This window comes from Dromiciops gliroides, chromosome 2 (assembly GCF_019393635.1).
Source record: "Dromiciops gliroides isolate mDroGli1 chromosome 2, mDroGli1.pri, whole genome shotgun sequence".
NCBI classification, from domain to species: Eukaryota; Metazoa; Chordata; class Mammalia; order Microbiotheria; family Microbiotheriidae; genus Dromiciops; species Dromiciops gliroides.
In genome coordinates, this window is record NC_057862.1 from 651295686 (window position 1) to 651315352 (window position 19667).

At 41.0% G+C, this 19667-nt stretch overlaps 2 protein-coding genes across 2 annotated transcripts in view; one reads left to right on the forward strand and one right to left on the reverse strand.

The window, feature by feature from the left end:
* Nucleotides 1-9474: 9474 nt before the first annotated feature.
* Nucleotides 9475-10243, reverse strand: LOC122742889 (intraflagellar transport protein 20 homolog). Its single transcript, XM_043987464.1, is given in 2 exon segments — nt 9475-10029; nt 10032-10243. Coding segments are annotated over 2 exon segments (396 nt in total). The 5' UTR covers nt 10237-10243; the 3' UTR covers nt 9475-9838.
* Nucleotides 10244-16561: 6318 nt separating this feature from the next.
* Nucleotides 16562-19667, forward strand: part of LOC122740750 (cytochrome b5 type B) — a 42771-nt gene continuing 39665 nt past the window's right edge. Inside the window, exon 1 of the mRNA XM_043983391.1 lies at nt 16562-16881. Within this exon, the coding sequence (XP_043839326.1) occupies nt 16717-16881 (165 nt within the window). The 5' untranslated portion in view covers nt 16562-16716. The remainder of the gene's footprint in view (nt 16882-19667) is intronic.

A 19667-nucleotide genomic window follows, 5' to 3' on the forward strand; every position in this document is an offset into this window, starting at 1 on the left:
GGGGAAAGGACCTACATGTACAAAAATATTTATAGCTGCTCTTTTTGTGGTGGCAAAGAATTGGAAATTGAAGGAATGCCTATCAATTGGGAAATGGCTAAACAAGTTGTGGTATATGAATGTAATGGAATATTATTGTGTTGTAAGAAATTATAAGCAGGCAGATTTCAGAAAAACTTGGAAAGGCTTACATGAATTGATGCTGAGTGAAATGAGCAGAACCAAGAGAACATCGTACACAGTATCAACAACATTATGTGATGATCAACTGTGATAGCCTTAGCTCTTCTCAGCAATACAATGATCCAAAGACAATACCAAAAGACTCATGGAGGAAAATGGTCTCAACATACAGAAAAAAGAACTGTGTAGTCTGAATGCAGATTGAAGCATACTATTTTCACTTTTGTTGTTGCTTTTTTCTTGTTTCTTGCATTTTTTCCCTTTTGTTCTGCCTCTTCTCTTATAACGACTAATGTGAAAACATGTTTAATGTGAAAATATGTTGTAATTTAAAATCTATTTCAGATTGCTAACTGGCCTTGGGAAGGTGAGAGAGAAATTTGGAACTCAAAATCTTACAAAAACGAATGTTGAAAACTATTTTTACATGTAATTTGAAAAAATAAAGGTTTGATAAAATGAAATAAAAAGTCAGCTGGGGAAGCGAAAAGAAAAAAAAGAATCTTAGTCCTTTTATCACCTTCTTTCCTTCATATTTTTTAGAATGATCCTTTTCTTTAATTACTTCTCTTTCTATATTACAATCAGAGCACATAGATTACATTTGCTGTCCCATCTTAGGAAGCAGCTGTCTGTCTTATCATTATTTGTACACCTCAACTTTTTTTTTTTTTTTTTTTTTTTAGTGAGGCAATTGGGGTTAAGTGACTTGCCCAGGGTCACACAGCTAGTAAGTGTTAAGTGTCTGAGGCCGGATTTGAACTCAGGAACTCCTGACTCCAGGGCCGGTGCTCTATCCACTTCGCCACCTAGCTGCCCCACACCTCAACTTCTACATGCACTATATTTCTGAACAGCTCCCATCTTGCCATGACAGCCACTGGATGCACTACAAAGAATATTTTTGCTAAGTTGCATTTTGGTGGTCTTGTCATTATAAAAATCTTCTAAAGACACCTTGAGTGGATGCATCATGTCCTCAACTCTCCTACTATTTCAACTTCTATCTTGATTATCCATAAAACTGAACAATCCCCCCAAAATATGAGAAAAATATCATGCATTCCACCACTTCCACTATTACATTCTTTTTTTTCTTTTTTTTTTGCTGGGCAATGGGGGTTAAGTGACTTGCCCAGGGTCACACAGCTATTACATGTCAAGTGTCTGAGGCTGGATTTGAACTCAGGTCCTCCTGAATCCAGGGCCGGTGCTTTATCCACTGTGCCACCTAGCTGCCCCCCACTATTACATTCTTTCTAGTTGTTTATTTACAGAGAAATTTTAGAACAGTGTTTTTTGTTTTGTTTTGTTTTTTGGCAGGGCAATGGGGGTTAAGTGACTTGCCCAAGGTCACACAGCTAGTGTCAAGTGTCTGAGGATGGATTTGAACTCAGGTACTCCTGAATCCAGGGCCAGCGCTTTAACCACTGCGCCATCTAGCTGCCCCCCCACTATTACATTCTTGAAGGTCTTGCCCTCTATATTGATCATATAACTCCCATTTCTTTATATTAAACTTTATATGCAGAATTTATTTCTTTGAATTTGTTTGCCTCATTTGGATTCTTATCAGGGTGGTATTTCTTGATCAGCTTTTTCTCCCCTGTAAAATGTACTTTATTTTTTCCAATTACATGTAAAGGTAGTTTTCAACATTAATTTTTTATAAGATTTTGAGTTTCAAAATTTTCTCCCTCCTTCCCTCTCCTCCTCACTTCCCAAGATAGCAAGAGATCTGATATAGGTTATACATGTGCAATCATGTTAAACTATTTCCACAATAGTCATGTTGTAAAAGAAGAATCAGAACCAAAGGGAAAAACCATGAGAGGGAATTTTTAAAAAAAGTGAAATAGTTATCAATAAGAAAATCAACCAAAATCATATGATTATCTCAATAGATGCAGAGAAAGCTTTTGACAAAGTATAACACCCATTCCTAATAAAAACACTAGAGAGTTTAGGAATAGGTGGAGCTTTCCTTAGAATAATAAACAGTATCTACCTAAAGCCATCAGCAAGTATTATATGCAATGGAGATAAATTAGAGGCCTTCCCAATAAGATCAGGGGTGAAACAGGGATGTCCATTATCACCCCTATTATTTAATATTGTCCTAGAAATGTTAGCTTTAGCAATCAGAGAAGAGAAGGGAATTAAAGGAATTAGAATAGGCAAGGAGGAAACAAAACTATCACTCTTTGCAGATGATATGATGGTATACTTAAAGAATCCTAGAGAATCAACTCAAAAATTACTTGAAACAATTAACAACTTTAGCAAAGTAGCAGGATAGAAAATAAATCCACATAAATCATCAGCATTTCTATACATGACCAACAAAGTCCAGCAGCAAGAGATAGAAAGAGAAATTCCATTTAAAGTAATGGTAGATAATATAAAATACTTGGGAGTCTACTTGCCAAGACAAATCCAGGAACTCTATGAACACAACTACCAAACACTCTTCACACAAATCAAATCAGATCTAAATAATTGGAAAGATATCAATTGCTCATGGATAGGCAGGGCTAATATAGTAAAAATGACAATACTGCCTAAATTAATTTACTTATTCAGTGCCATACCAATCAGACTACCTAAAAATTATTTTATACAGCTAGAAAAAATAATAACAAAATTCATCTGGAAAAACAAAAAATCAAGAATATCCAGGGAAATAATGAAAAAAAAATTCACAGGAAGGTGGGTTAGCGGTACCAAACCTGGAGCTTTACTATAAAGCGGCAGTCATCAAAACTATCTGGTACTGGCTAAAAAAATAGAGTGGTAGATCAATGGAATAGGCTAGGCTCAGGAAATGCAGTAGTAAATGACACTAGTAATGTAGTGTTTGATAAACCCAAAGACTCCAGCTTCTGGGATAGGAACTCAGTATTTGACAAAAACTGCTGGGAAAACTGGAAGATAGTATGGCAGAAATTAGGCATAGACCAACATCTTACACCTTATACTAAAATAAGGTCAAAATGGATAGACGATTTTGCCCAAAAAAATCATGGAAGGGGGAAAGGGACCCACATGTACAAAAATATTTATAGCTGCTCTTTACGTGGTAGCAAGGAATTGGAAGTTGAGGGGGTGCCCATCAATTGGGGAATGGCTGGACAAGTTGTGGTATATGAATACAATGGAATACTATTGTGCTGTAAGAAATGATGAGCAGGAGGAGTTCAGAGAAACCTGGAGGGTCTTACGTGAGCTGATGATGAGTGAGATGAGCAGAACCAGAAGAACATTGTACACAGTATCATCAACATTGAGTGTTGACCTACTGTGATGGACTATATTCTTCTCACCAATGCAATGGTACAGAAGAGTTCCAGGGAACTCATGATAGAAGAGGATCTCCAAATCCAAGAAAAAAAAAGAAAGAAAGAACTGTGGAGTATAGATGCTGATTGAACCATATTATTTCTTTTGTTTTGGGTGCTGTTTTTTTTTTTCTATTTTGAGGTTTTGCATCACTGCTCTGATTCTTTCTCTTGTAACAGGATTAATGCAGAAATAGGATTAATGTTATTATGTGTATATATATGTGTGTGTATATATATATCTATATGTATATGTATAGATATATATAGATATAACCTATATCAGATTACCTGCTGTCTAGGGGAGGGGGGAGGGAGGGGAGGGAGGGAGGGAGAAAAATCTGAAATTGTAAAGCATGTATAAACAAAAGTTGAGAACTATCTTTACATGTAACGGAAAAAATAAAATATCTCAAAAAAAAAAAATGGATAGACGATTTAGACATAAGAGGTGATACCATAGGTAAATTAGGAGAGAAAGGAATAGTCTACCTATCAGATCTTTGGAAAGGAAAACAGTTTTTGACCAAACAAGAGATAGAGTATATTATAAAATACAAAATGGATGATTTTGATTATATTAAATTAAAAAATTTTTGTACAAACAGAAGCAATGCACCCAAAATTAGAAGGGAGGCAGAAAGCTGGGAAACAATTTTTGAGGCCAGTACTTCTGATAAAGGCCTCATTTCTAAAATATATAGGGAACTAAATCAAATTTATAAGAATCCAAGTCATTCCCCAATTGAGAAATGGTCAAAGGATATGAACAGGCAGTTTTCTGATGAAGAAACCAAAGCTATCTATTCCCATATGAAAAAATGCTCTAAATCTCTAATGATTAGAGAGATGCAAATTAAAACAACTCTGAGGTACCACCTGACACCTATCAGATTGGCTAAAATGGAAAAAAAGAAGATAATAAATATTGGAGAAGCTGTGGGAAAATTGGAACACTAATGCATTGTTGGTGGAGCTGTGAACTGATCCAACCATTCTGGAGAGCAATTTGGAATTATGCCCAAAGGGCGATAAAGCTGTGCATACCCTTGGACCCAGCAATTCCACTTTTAGGTCTTTTTCCCAAAAAGATCATGGAAAGGGGAAAGGGACCCACATGTACAAAAATATTTATAGCTGCTCTTTACGTGGTAGCAAGGAATTGGAAGTTGAGGGGGTGCCCATCAATTGGGGAATGGCTGGACAAGTTGTGGTATATGAATACAATGGAATACTATTGTGCTGTAAGAAATGATGAGCAGGAGGAGTTCAGAGAAACCTGGAGGGTCTTACGTGAGCTGATGATGAGTGAGATGAGCAGAACCAGAAGAACATTGTACACAGTATCATCAACATTGAGTGTTGACCTACTGTGATGGACTATATTCTTCTCACCAATGTAATGGTACAGAAGAGTTCCAGGGAACTCATGATAGAAGAGGATCTCCAAATCCAAGAAAAAAAAAAAAAGAACTGTGGAGTATAGATGCTGATTGAACCATACTATTTCTTTTGTTTTGGGTGCTGTTGTGTTTTTTTTTCTATTTTGAGGTTTTGCCCTGATTTTTTCTCTTATAACAGGATTAATGCAGAAATAGGATTAATATTATTATGGATATATATATATATATGTGTGTATATATATATATGTATATAGATATATAGGTATAACCTATATCAGATTACCTGCTGTCTAGGGGAGGGAGAAAAATCTGAAATTGTAAAGCTTGTATAAACAAAAGTTGAGAACTATCTTTACATGTAATGGAAAAAATAAAATACCTTATATGTTAAAAAAAATAGAAAAAAAAAGTGAAATAGTGTGCCTTGATCTGCATTCAGACTCCATAGTTCTTTCTCTAGACATGGATAGCATTTTCCATCATGAGTTTTTTGGAATTGTCTTGGATCATTGTATTTCTCAGAAGAGTTAAGTTTATCACAGTTGACCATCACACAATGTTGCTGTTACTATGTACAATGTTCTCCTGGTTCTGCTCACTTCACTCAGCATCAGTTCATGTAAGTCTTTCCAAGTTTTTCTGAAATCTGCCTGCTCATCATTTCTTATAACGCAATAATATTCCATTACATTCATATACCACAACTTGTTCAGCCATTCCCCAATTGATAGGCATTCCTTCAATGTCCAATTCTTTGCCTTCACAAAAAAGCTGTTATAAATATTTTTGTACATGTAGGTCCTTTTCTCTTTTTTACAATATCTTTTGGATACAGACCTAGGAGAGGTATTGCTCGATTAAAGGGTATGCACAGGGGCAGCTGGGTGGCTCAGTTGGATAAAGCACTGGCCTTGGAGTCAGGAGTACCTGAGTTCAAATCTGGCCTCAGACACTTAACACTTACTAGCTGTGTGACCCTGGGCAAGTCACTTAACCCCAATTGCCTCACTAAAATTAAAAAAAAAAAAAAAAGGGTATGCACAGTTTTCTAGTCTTTTGGCTAGAAAATTCCAAATTGTTCTCCAGAATGGTTGGATCTGTTCACAACTCCATCAACAATGCATTAGTGTCTCAATTTTCCCACATCTTCTCCAACATTTATCATTTTTCTTTTCTGTCATATTAGCTAATTTGATAAGTGTGAGGTGGTACCTCAGAGCTGTTTTAATTTGCATTTCTCTAATCAATAGTATCTCAGAGCATTTTTTCATATGTTTATAGATAGCTTTAATTTCTTAATCTGAAAACTGCCTGTTCATATCCTTTGACTATTTACCAATTGGAGAAACTTGGTCAACTTTTTATAAGCCTTTTTCAGTTCATTGTCACTGGCACCTGGAGGGACCCTGAGATTGTCATAGAGTTTCATATCAGTCATGTTTCCTATTGGGGGGAGGGAAAGGTGGGAGATAGAAAAAGCATAAGTAAACCTTGATCCTCTAGCGATGGAAGCAGCAGTGGGGGCAAACTGGGGAAAAGGAGAAATGAGAAGAACAATTAAAAAAACCCTTTTAAGTTGCTATCTGATTTAAGCAAGCTTCTAGGAAAGAGTTAATAATAGGTAGTTCTGACATATCAGATAAATTTAAACTAAAAACTCATTTAAAAAAATTCTTTGGGGGGCAGCTAGGTGGCACAGTGGATAGAGCACCGGTCCCTGGAATCAGGAGGACCTGAGTTCAAATCCAGCCTCAGACACTTAACACTTACTAGCTGTGTGACCCTAGGCAAGTCACTTAACACCAATTGCCTCACCAAAAAAATTGAAAAATTCTTTGAAACAAATTCTACAGAAGGGTACCTCTAAACTCATGAAACATATCAGCATTTATAAAACATTCAAACTGCAATTTGAAAATTCACAGTAGAGAAATTATATTTCAATCACAAATTTAGTCTCTAATTAGTTTGCAATTACATAAATTTCTGCAGACTGGGGAAAGATTAATCTGCTTTATCTTTTGTTTGCCTTTCAACCTGACTGGAGTTAGAAGGTAGAGAGATTCTCCTTATTAAAGGCCTTGAAAGTTCTACAGTGATATAGAAGCACTTGACTTCACCCTTCTAAATACCTTCTTCTTGCCTCCCGGTTTTTTTCCCCCTTTCTTGTCAGTCTCTTCTCTCTGGGATATTCTCATTTTTGTTGTAAGAACATCCTCTCTCAACAGTTCTGAAAATAACATTTTTTCCTACATGATTCAACTTGAAGACTTATTTCAAATGTACATCTGAATGACTATAATTCCCAAGGTCCCATCTTTTAAGTAACAGGATTCCCTTTTCTCTTATTAAATTTACTTCCCAGTCCTTATAGAAGTTCAGTGGACAAAACTATTCAAAGTCCTATGAGGTTTTTTTATTTTTTCAAAAAAATTTTGAACTTGGCAAGATTTCTTTTCCCCTAAGAGCCCCTCCCAAGTCCTAAAGGAATCCCAGCCCCTAATGAGTCTCATTCCTCAGCTGTGGACATAATTGGCAGGTCTCCTTCCAAGCTTCTCTTCTGGCTCCCTTCCGCTCAAGATTGTCATCCTGGGAGTCTCCAGCAGGCTTTCTCCTTCCCCTCTCATTTAAAATACAAGTATTTCCCTTGCAATTAGGGACACTTTCCTGGTTCCCTTGCAATGAAGGATGTGCAAGCCCATTTCTTACCTGCTTCTTGACTGTGCCTTCCCTTCTTCATCTTTGTGTACAAATAGGAGACAAAAACAAAACAACAACAAAAAATTGGGGGTTTGGCACATATTTCTCCTTTATCCTTTCCTTAGCCTGGGGAGCCCAATTCTCTAACACTTTTCATGGCAAGTAAACCCCAGCTTAGGATAGGGCAAAAATAGCCCTAGTGCTGGCAGCAGCAGAAGAGAGCAGTGTTGGCCTATGAGTGCCTCCAAAGGAGTGGCCCATTGTTGAAAGAAAAATCTTCCTTAGGGCTTCAATCTAGCAAATCAGGCAAGCCAGGAGGCAAAAAGGAGTTTATTATAACATACATGCATTGTATGAGCCAAGGCTGGGCTCTGGCCAGGTTCAACCTTCTCAAGACAAATTTTCATAACAAGAAAATTCAATTCTGATAGGTTTAAAATTCAAAATGGGGTGGGCTAGTGTTTTTATCAGTGTCTTGAGTTTGCAATCCAGATCTGGTGCTAATTTCTAAAGGGGATCAAAGTGGGCATAAGGCTGCTCTTCACTACACTAAGTTTTGCATGCTACAGTACTCATCACAAGAGAGTTGCCACATAAACCTGTGCAGCCCCTCATCTTAGGAGATGTATGCTCAGGGGCAGCTAGATGGCGCAGTGGATAGAGCACCAGCCCTGGAGTCAGGAGTACCTGAGTTCAAATTCGGCCTCAGACACTTAACACACTAGCTGTGTGACCCTGGGCAAGTCACTTAACCCCAATTGCCTCACTAAAAAAAAAAAAAAAAAAAAAAAAAGGAGATGTATGCTTGATAAAATAGGGGTGAGAAACCAGGCGAATTCACTTGACTTAGCTTGTTGTGGATAAATTCTGCACATTAATTCAAAAGTTGAGTAATGAACACATAGTGAATTCTTGGAAAGTTTTTTTTACACAATTATTATTAATACAATTAACTAAATTGTCTTAAGGATCCTAAGACTTCAGGAGTAGGCATCTCCCCATTTTTGTAATGAAGTTAACTCCTAATTGTTGGCATACAGTATTTATGCCCTTCATGCAGTGTCAGTAGGACAGTGTTCATCAGTTTGTTTACCCCTTGCCATCCTAAATGTTTTTGAGCTTCTTTCAATTGTCATCAATTACAATGTGATAGGGAGACCAAATGGAATGTTATAATAATCTACGTATGAGGTAGCAAGACCCCAGACTAGGAGTGATTTGAAAGACATTAATAAGTAATAATAATAGGAATTAGTGATAGTTATAAAATACTTTAAGGTTTATAAAAACCTTTTTTTACAGTGATTTATGTGGTGGATCACAATAATAACTAAGATTTATGTAGTAATTTAAGGTTTATAAAGTGCTTCTCTGGTAACAACTCTATGAAGGAGGTAGCAGAGATAAGAGAAGACAGCTGAGAAGTTATGTTGAGAGAAGTCAACGTATCCTTGTATCTTGTTCATACATATGTACCACTGGTGGTTTGTATGATATGAAGAAACACTACAGTTTCATTTAAGGAGTATGTGGCTGAATTTCCATTCCTGGAGAGCCAACATTGGACTGACTCACATGCTTCCCAGCTATTACCCTACCTTCTCCCTCCATGGTTTCTCTTTTGGTGATTCTTACCTACTCTCATTATTATCTCTACAAAAATGTTTTCTAAATCTATATCTGAGCTAAGATGCCAAATTTGCCAACTGCCAGGAATTATCTAGCTGAATGTTCTCCTGGCACCTCCAACTTAACACATCCAAAACTTACTGTAGTCTCTCCCCCTAAATTCCGCTTCCTCCAAACTACATTTCTGTCAATGGCACTACCATTCCTTTTTTTTGTTGTTGTAGAAATAATAATTTATTGCCTTATTTCTTTCAAAGTGGTAGGTGCTTCAAAAAGGACTGGTGTTGACAGATGTAGCTATAGATCAGAGACTGACAACACAGAAGAATCCATAGCACAAGATGGTCAGCCCTGCTGTCCTGGCTTCTGGACAGATGGGCAAGGTCCTGTTTACTGCCATCTGGCTACAATTGGGCAGAATTCTAAAAAAAGTTTGGTTATTGCCTTTCAAGATGACATGGTATTGGTTACAATCCCAAGTTGCATATATGCGCATGTGGTCATCAAGTTTATTGGAATGGGAGGGGGTGGGCAGTTTTTTGGGTTTGTTTTTTTAAAAATAGGATTTTTACTGTAAAAATCAGTTTATTTCTGAAAAATAAATTGGTCAATAAATTCATTTTGTTCTGCTTCTACTTTACACAAAGCTTCATATTCAACTCGATACCTTTCTAGCTGCATTTTCTTCTCTGTTATTAGAGCCTGGAGCTGCTGTTTTTGGGCCTCCCTTTGCTTTGCTATGGATTTAAGCAAATTTCGAGCTCCAATTGCCTTCACTTCTCATTTTCAGCTTCTTTTGCAAGTTGGTCAACAAGTTCAATTAAGCCGCCTACTATTTTCTGAAATTGGCCAATTTTGTCCACAAAGTCCTTGCACTCCTCCTTGAGTTCTATGGTCTGCTGTGTCACCTCGGGGTCCAACACTCGCAGCTTATTCAGCTCATCGAAGTGCAGGCCTGCATCTCCCGGGATATCTTTAGCCATGACTGAGGCCGGGCGCGGGGCGGGCATAGGAGACGGCGGCTCCGCTCTCCGGTTGGTAGCTAACTCCGCCACCCGGAGCCGCCCGCTCCCGCCACTGGCACGGTTACAGCACCTCGGCACTACCATTCTTAAAGTTTCAAACCCTGGAGTTGACTATCTTTGACTATTACTACTTTCTCCCTTCTTACTACATCCAATTAGATGGCAAGTCCTACTGCCCCCTCTTGCATCCATCCCCTTTTTTCTATTCATGTTGCCATATTCCTAAGTTCAGGCCTTTAACCACTCACCTAGACCATTGTTTGTTTGTTTGGTTTTTTTTTGCAGGGCAATGGGGGTTAAGTGACTTGCCCAAGGTCACACAGCTAGTAAGTGTCAAGTGCCTGAGGCCGGATTTGAACTCAGGTCCTCCTGAATCCAGGGCTGGTGCTTTATCCACTGTGCCACCTAGCTGCCCCACACCTAGACCATTGTAATAGCCTTCTGGTTGGTATCCCTGATTCTAGTCTGTCTCCTCTCTCAAGGTCTGTCTTCTCTTTCAATGCTGTTAAAATAATATTTCTAAGTTACCAGTCTCTGTAACTCCCCTGCTTCAGTTGCTGCTTTTTGTTGTTGTTGTTGTTGTTATTCAATCTTGTCTGACTCTCTATCACCCCATTTGGGGTTTTATTGGCAAAGATACTGGAGTGTTTTGCCATTTCCTTCTTCAGTTCATCATTGTTTTTTGGGGGGGGGTGGGGCAATGAGTGACTTGTCCAGGGTCACACAGCTAGTAAGTGTCAAGTGTCTGAGGCTGGATTTGAACTCAGGTCCTCCTGAATCCAAGGCCAGTGCTTTATCCACTGTGCCACCTAGCTACCCCCATCAGTTCATCATTTTACAGATGAGGAAACTGAGGCAAACAGGGCTAAGAGACTTGCCCAGGGTCACACAGCTAGTAAGTATTTGAGGCTAGATTTGAACTGAGGTCTTCCTGACTCAAGGCCAGATGTTCTATCCACTTGGATACCTCACTGCCCGTTTTTACTTCTAAGATAGATGCCAAGGTCATCCACTATATGCTGGGCCACAGCCAGTTGTCTTGACTTTTGTCTTGCCCCTGGATTTCAATGACTCAGGAAGAGAGAGTGAGGCTGACAGCTTTGTGCAACTCTGCCTCACTTAAATCCAATTTAATCTTTTTTTTTTTTTTTTAGTGAGGCAATTGGGGTTAAGTGACTTGCCCAGGGTCACACAGCTAGTAAGTATTAAGTGTCTGAGGTCAGATTTGAACTCAGGTCCTCCTGACTCCAGGGCCGGTGCTCTATCTACTGCGCCACCTAGCTGCCCCTCAATCCAATTTAATCTTAAATCCATTTTAATTTGAATCAAGATATCACTCCATGATGTCATTGGTCCTCTGAAAATGAAGGACAAACAGCAACAACTTCAAACATAAAATATATGCTCCTTAGTCAACTATTTAGTGTGACTCCAAACATTTTCCCTGTTTTCTTTCACACTGCTCTGCTCCACACATCCAACAGACTAGGCAAACACAAACAATTTCTATTCCCTGAACTTGACACACCAATTCCTGCCTTTGATCATTTATAAGGGTCATCTACCATACCTGAAATTCATTCTCCTCTAACCTCAGAACCTCAGAACCCTTGCTCTTTTTCCATGCTTAGGTTAGGTACCACCTTCTCTTGGCAGACTTTTCTAATTCCTTATTAGTTCTTTTGCATTTTCTTATCTGTGTCTGTGTCATATTCTTTGGGGGGCAAGGACTAATTTTACTTTTGTATCCCCAGAATTCAGCACTATAAGGTATAGAGTTGCCTTTTTTGTTTGTTTGTTTGTTTTTGTTTTTTTTTGGTGAGGCAATTGGGGTTAAGTGACTTGCTCAGGGTCACACAGCTAGTAAGTGTCAAGTGTCTGAGGCCGGATTTGAACTCAGGTACTCCTGAATCCAGGACTGGTGCTTTACCACTGCACCATCTAGCTGCCCCTAGAGTTGCCTTTTAAAAAATGTTTTTCTGAATTATTGAATTTGACCTAGAAAAAAGAGAACTGTAGTGGAACATGATAGCTGATCTTTATGTAATTGAAGGGTTGTTGCTTGGAAAAGAGATTAGGTTCATTCTGTGTTACTCCAGAGAGCAAAGATAAGTAAGACCAATAGATCAAAGTTACAGGGATGTAGATTTTTGGCTCATTATGACAAAGAACTTTCTAATAATTAAGAGATGCACAGAAATGTTATAGACTGTGAGCTCCTTGTCACTGGGTGTATTCAGTCATGGCCTGCGTGACCGCCCATCCTAAACACTGTGGAGACGGATCATTTCATATGATTGGGGAAGTTGAATTGAATGATCTCTCTTTAGTTCGTTGTTGTTTGTCCTTCCTTCTTGAAGAGGACCATGACATTGGAGAGGTGATATCATGATTTGCAGTGAATTGGATTTAAGTTGAGAGAGGGCTGTGCAAAGTCATCAGCCTCACTCTATCCCCCTGAACCATCTGGATCCAGTAGCAAGATATACTTCAAGAAGCCTGGAGAGCCACCTCAGGGAGGGGGGTGGGGAGGTGGGGAAGGAGGGATAAAAATTGGAACTCAAGACTATAAATAAAAATGTTTATTACATTTTTTTTAAAAAGAAGACTGGAGGGGCTAGCTAGATGGCGCAGTGGTAAAGCACCGGCCCTGGATTCAGGAGTACCTGGGTTCAAATCCGGCCTCAGACACTTGACACTTACTAGCTGTGTAACCCTGGGCAAGTCACTTAACCCTCATTGCCCTGCAAAAAAAAAAAAAAAAAGAAGAAGAAGAAGACTGGAGAAGGCCATGGATGCAGTGGGAGACCTAGGCCTTTTAAGCTAAGGCTTTCTGTGGGTCTCAGTTTGCCTGAGGCATAGCTCATTCAGATCTATAAGTCTATAGTAAAAGAAGGGCAGAGAACAGTGGAAGAGTCAAAAACCAAATTGCTTAAAAACTTCCAGATTGGGTAGGTGAATGATGAGTTGATCGTATTAACATTAATATAGTACTTTCAAAGAATTTAATGTTTGCTTTAGCAATACTGATGTGGGATGGAATTAAAGTGATCAAATTGATTGTGAGGCATCCCCAAAGGAATTACAAGACTCAGTGACTCAGTTTCCCAAGTTTTATTGCAATACTGCAAGTGACCACAGGGAGAGCACCATGGAGGTGTCTCTGGATTAGGGGGATGAAAATGGTTATATTTATAATCAGAAAATAATCGATCATCTCTTCATTATCCTAATCTCCATTTTAGGGAGGTACAGGGGAGGGCCTAGCCTAATTTGGAGTAACTGGGGGGTTAAGCCAATCCCTGAAATGGGTACTTTTTTCCTTGGAGGTGTGTTTTGGGGGTCATATGGTGAATTTAAGGACAAATTTAGCCTTTTCTGTGCATGCTCCTAAAGACATGCTTAAACTTGTCAATCTCAGAGGGTCTCTGTATTTATGGTATCTCTTTACTTAAGATCTGGTTTCTAGGTGTCCTGTCATCTAGGAATAGTAATGGCTATTGATGGTTAATGGTCCCTAGTTACTGTCTCTGTTGATGGTGAGGGTTGCTAGGGAGTAAACCCTCTTGGTTACTGTACTGTAAGAACACAAACCTTAGTTTCTCTGTTAACCCTTCTAGGTACTATTGATAGCTACTATTTATAGGTTATATGTTAACCCTTTTAGCCTCCTCCATCACTCCCCCCTTTTCATATGCCCCAGGAAAAGAGACAAAGATCATTTCTTCTGTAACTGCTTCCAGCTGAGTCGGGGGGTGAAGTAGGGGCCCACAGGGAGTCTATGAACTGAGGGAGATCTAGGAGCCAGAATTACAAATGCAAGGACCACAACACAAACCATAAATGATAAACAGACCAAGAAGCAACAGGGACCCTAATACAGAATAAATACAAGAGGTCCATAAAAAACTGGATGAAGCAAACAGTTGTGAACAAGTTTCAGCCATCCAAGTGGACACGGAGCTCAACCTTCCAAGAGTTGTTGTTGTCTGAACCATATAGACTCCACCTCAGTCCAGGATCACATTTGCCAGAGAATTTGATGACTCTTCCAATTCTTGTAACCCTAATGCAGTGGAATTAGATATTTATTCTATTGCCGAAGTTAAATTTGTAAGCACAACCTCATGTTCAAGATACCTAACCCAGGGGATAGCCTCCTTCATCAGTTTCATTATGAGTCAAAGTCAGCCAACATTTAATATATAAAGTATCACTACAAAGTGTTTTCCCCCAAGAAGAAAGTTTTATTAAAACAAGGAAAATGAACATAAATCATGGATGGGCAACCTTTAGTTGCAATCATATGTAAATATCCAAAGTCAAGTTCTCATGTCCTCCTAAGACTTTTCTTCTTCATGAGTTTTTTTCTTTTTCTATCAGTCTTTCATTTTTTTTGTGTGTGTGAGGCAATTGGGGTTAAGTGACTTGCCCAGGGTCACACAGCTAGTAAGTGTCAAGTGTCTGAGGCTAGATTTGAACTCAGGTCCTCCTGAATCCAGGGCTGGTGCTCTATCCACTGCGCCACCTAGCTGCCCCAGTCTTTCGTTTTTCATTTTTTCCTTTCATTTTGTTTTCTTCTTCATATTTCCAGTTCCTTCCATTGATCCACTTATAGCCTGGACTTATGATCATGATTGTCTTCCTCTGGAATTTCTGCTTATTAATGTCCTTCCTAAATTGTGGCAAGGCAGAGGTATTACCAAGGTCAAATGAATTGCCTAAGTCAAAACAATGAAGTTAGAAAACTTTAAATACCAAAATGCTTACCTCAGGCCTCCAGCTGAAAAAAAATAGAGGGGGCAAGATGTCTTGGAAAGAACACTTAATGTTGCAGTCAGAAGCCTCGGATTCTTATGAGTTTTATGACTTTGGGCAAATCACTTTCCTTCTCTAGTTCTCCATCAAAGGGTTCTAGAATATAATTTTTCTATAAGGTACCTACCTTCTAGCTTCAGATTCAAGCCCTGATGGAGGGAGCACAAATCACAGCACAGACATGAGCTTCTGGACTGGGCAAGTCACTTAATCTCGACAGTCTGCAAAATAGAGATAATACTTGTACTCATCTCCTTAGAAAACCCCAAAATAGGGTCAAGAAGAGTTCGACACGACTTAAAACGTCTGGACAAAAGCAACTTCATAGATCTGTGAGGAAAGCACAGGACAAGTCTTTAAAGCACCAATTTAAATGGAGCGGGAGGAGGGGAAGACAAACATATAACTCCAGATTTACAAACTCCCTCTTCTGATACATGTCTCTAAGTCATCATCCCAGAGCTACATTTTAATATTTTTAATATCATGGACCTCTTTAGCATTCTGCTGAAGCCTACGGTCCCTTTGTTGGAATAGTGGTTTGTGACTTACATTTATAATTGAAGGAAGTGATAGATTTCAGTTAGAGGTTTGAGAAAATAAGGATGTAATTTTTTTTTCTCCATTTAAGTGTACGGACCCCTGAAATCTAACCCTGGGCCTCGTGGATCCTAAGTCTTGTCTTTGAGATTTGTCTAGAGCACAGGATCACACAGCCACGATGAAAGGTGAGACTTTGAACCCAGGTCTCCCCAGGTGTCTATCTATCCCTTAGGTCTCAATACCTCAATATTAATTGGCATATTATTCTAATGGAAAACGCGGCTGCTTTCCCTCCCAAGTTAAGAAGGAGGCTGAAGCCAAGCACAGCAGGGATTCTCCCTCCACATAGTCGGCTCTCGACCTTCGACCCACGGTTTTAGGGACACAGACACTGCTCTCCTCCAGGGGTCAAAGCCAGGATTCTGTCACTGGCGCTTTCTCAGGGTGAAATGCCGCACAGAGGCCTGAAGTCGGGGAACTGGGGCATTAGGCCGCTGGGGGAGCCCCTACACACAGGTTCAGTGGGATGTGGAGTTGGGGAGGAGCCGCTTTAGTGACCCCTGGCAAGGGAGAGGAGAGGAGGCCAGCTCAGGTAGAGCCGCTAGCTTCTCTTCCACGTCCCCTATCCTTGTCTATTGCACGTTGTCTCGGAATCACGGCTTTTCATTGGTCTGATGGAAGACTCCAGGAGCTCCTGATTGGGCCGCAGCTTCAGGCCGAGCAGGTGGACTCCTCGTCCTCACGCTGTCTCAGAATCGCGGCATCTTATTGGTCGGGTCGGAGACACCGGGACGCTCCTGATTGGTCATCTGGAAGTGGAGTCAGAAAGATGCCCGAAAGCCGAGGTTCGGCCGCGTTCCCTCCCGGCCCGTCCCCCTTTGGCGGTGAAAGCTCAGCCTAGCGTTTCATTGGTGGAGAGGAAACGGACCACCACCTCCAGACAACGTCTATTGGCTTGGCCCCGAGTCCTCCGAAGGCGGGATGGTCGGTCGGATACGGAAGCCGGCTCGGCGGGGGAGGGGGAAACCTTCCACCTGAAGTCGGGCTCGCTGCCGGGAGGAGGCGCCTCTGGTCTCGATGGCGGCGGAAGGTGGCAGCGGCGATGGCAGCAGCATGGCGGGGAAGGAGCCCGACGGGGTCACCTACTACCGGCTCGAGGAGGTGGCGAAGCGCAACTCGGAGAAGGAGATGTGGCTAGTGATCCACGGGCGAGTCTACGACGTCACCCCCTTCCTGGGCGAGGTGGGGCCCGGGGCGGGCTGGGGGGAGCGTGCGGGGCTCGGGTCCCTAGCTCCCGGGAATGCCTAATGCCAACGGCTGCACCCCGGCTTTGATGGGGGGACGCACTCGGGAGCTTCCGGGAACGGGCTGGACGCGGTGCAGGCAGGGGAGCCGAGTTCAGGTCCTGCTGCAGGCCCTTGCGACCCCAGCGGCATCCTCAATTTTGTGAGATCAGCTTCCTAAGAACACGAGTGCAATCTTGCATGTTATTACGAGCTTTGGGGCCCTGGTGGTGGTGGGGGGGGCAAGTCCTTCAAGCCGACTTAGCCAAAGCATGCCCTTTGAGTTCAATAATAGCAAAGATAATAATTACCAGCACTTATAGGGCACCTGCCATGTGCCAGGCACTCACAGCTCCATGGGAGGTACGTTGCCATTATCATTCCCTTTTTTCACAAGTGAGGAAACTGAGGCACAGATCGGTTAAGTGACTTGCCCAGGGCCATGCAGCCGGGACGTGTCTGAGCTCAGGTTACTCCTGACTCCACATCCAGGCCCTCTATCCCTATCAATTCAAATCCTTCTTCAGACATAGTTAGCTGTCACCACCCTGGGTAAATCATGAACCTTCCTTTTCAGCCTCACTTTCCTTTTCTGTAAAATCAGGATCATAATAGCACTTGAGTTCAAATCCTGCTTCAGACATTTAACTGTGGGCAAGTCACTGAGTTTCCTTATCTGTAAATTGGGAATGAATAGAACTTGAGTTTAAATTCAGCTTCTGACTCTTAGTAGCAGTGATATCCTCTATGCCACGTCTGAAGCTCTCATCTGTAAAATGGAGATAATAGTACTCATTTAACCTGACCTACCTAGGAACTGCATGCATTCCTCTTGTTTCCGCCAACTGATTTACTATTTGTGTGCCTATGGACAAATAATTTCCTTGAACCCTGCTTTCATTACCTAGAGAATAGAAATTACATATAGTTTACCTACCTTACAGGGTTATTGTGAGGAGTAAATAAATAAGTACTATATGGATGTCAGCTATTAATAATGTCAACAATTCAATATAAAAAACATTTATTCGTCCCCTGTAATGTATAAGGTACTATGTTGAAAGTTGGAGATAAATTTTTTTTTTTTTGGTGAGGCCAACATTTGATATAGATATATGTGTGGTTGTCAGCTCCAATGAGCCAGTGCCCCTCCCCCACCTGGGCCACTGCTACTCAAGCCTACCTCCTGGTTCTCAGCAGGGGTGAAAAACCCAAGTTCTGCCTCAGCACCAGCATAGACCCCTGTAGTCTTCCCCTTGCTGAGGGCTCAGCCCTCTCCCCAGACTGTGAGCTTAGTTCCAGATGACACTGACGCTGCAGCTGATTGAGAGGCTCTGAGGGTCTGCTTCTCTGGTGAGGCCTTGCTGGGACTGGATCTGTGTCAGGGTGACTGTGGGGTTGGGCCCGACTCCTGTCTCAGCACAGCAGCTCCCTCCTTCTGACCTTCCAAGCCATTCTTGGTTGGAAGATGATGTCAGCACATTCTTCCGTGGGTTTTGCTCAGCCTGAGCCAAGAGAATGGGGCCAAGAAGCCAAGATCACCCAGATCAATATAGATGTATATGTGGAACCATACAATACATTCTTCTAGTTCTTTCTCTGGAGGTGGATTGCATTTTCCTTCATTAGTCCTTTGTAGTTGATCGGCGTGATGACATCACTCAGAATAGTTTGGTCATTCAGTTACTCCTCGAACAATTTTTCTGTCACTGTATACAACATTCTCTTGGTTCTGCTTGCTTCACTCTTCATTATTTCATGCAAGTTTTCCCATTCCCCCCGACCCAAACCAGCTTATTGTCATTTCTTATAGCACTGTAGTATTCTATCAGAATCATTCCACAACTTGTTCAGCCCAAATTCCCCAACTGTTGGGTGGGCATTGCCTTCATTTCCAATTCTTTGTCACCACAAAGAGAGCTGCAATAAATATTTTCTGATATAGATTCTTTTCCTTTTCCCTTGCCCATCAAGGTGTTGTCTTAGATCTCTCCTAAAGGCCTAGGAATGAGCTGTGCCCATTTGTTGCCTCCTCATCTCTCATTAAGGTCTCAGCTCTTTGCTTTCTGGCTTCCTATCTCTGTTGTTTCGTAGGGATCACCTTCCTTTAGGTCATCAGTGATCTCTGCTATTGAAGGCAACAGCCTTTTCTTAGTCCTCACCCTTCTTAACCTCTCTGTGGTGCTTGATACTGTTGACCTCCTTCAGATGAACTCTTTTTTCTCCCTGTCTGTCTGTGACACTGCTCGGTCTTGGTTCTCTTCCCATCTTATGGATTCCTCTCAGTTTCATTTGTCCCTTTCCTATGTTCTCCAGGACTCTGCTTTGGACCCTCTTTCTCCATTTCTCTCTACACTTCATTGGTGAGCTCATCAACTCCCAGGGATTCCTCTATGACCTTTTTGCAGGTAATTGCCAAATTAAAAATTTCAGCCTTCATCTCTCTTCTGAGTTCCACACCCACATTTCCAACTGCCTATTTGAAATCTCCACTGGGGTTTTCCAAAGGCATTTCTAACTCACCCCATCCAAACCCAGACTTTGCCTCAATAAGTCGATAAGCACTTGTTAAGGCCCTCCTGTGAGCCTGGCACTGAGCTAAGCACTAGGAATACAAAGAGAAAAGGGAAAGGCCTGTCCTCAAGGAGGCTTCTACCCTAATAAAAGTAAATACATAAGTATTCAAAATGAGTGAGTGCCAGCTGGTTTGGGGAGAGGGTAGACTAGCAGCTGAAGGATCAAGAA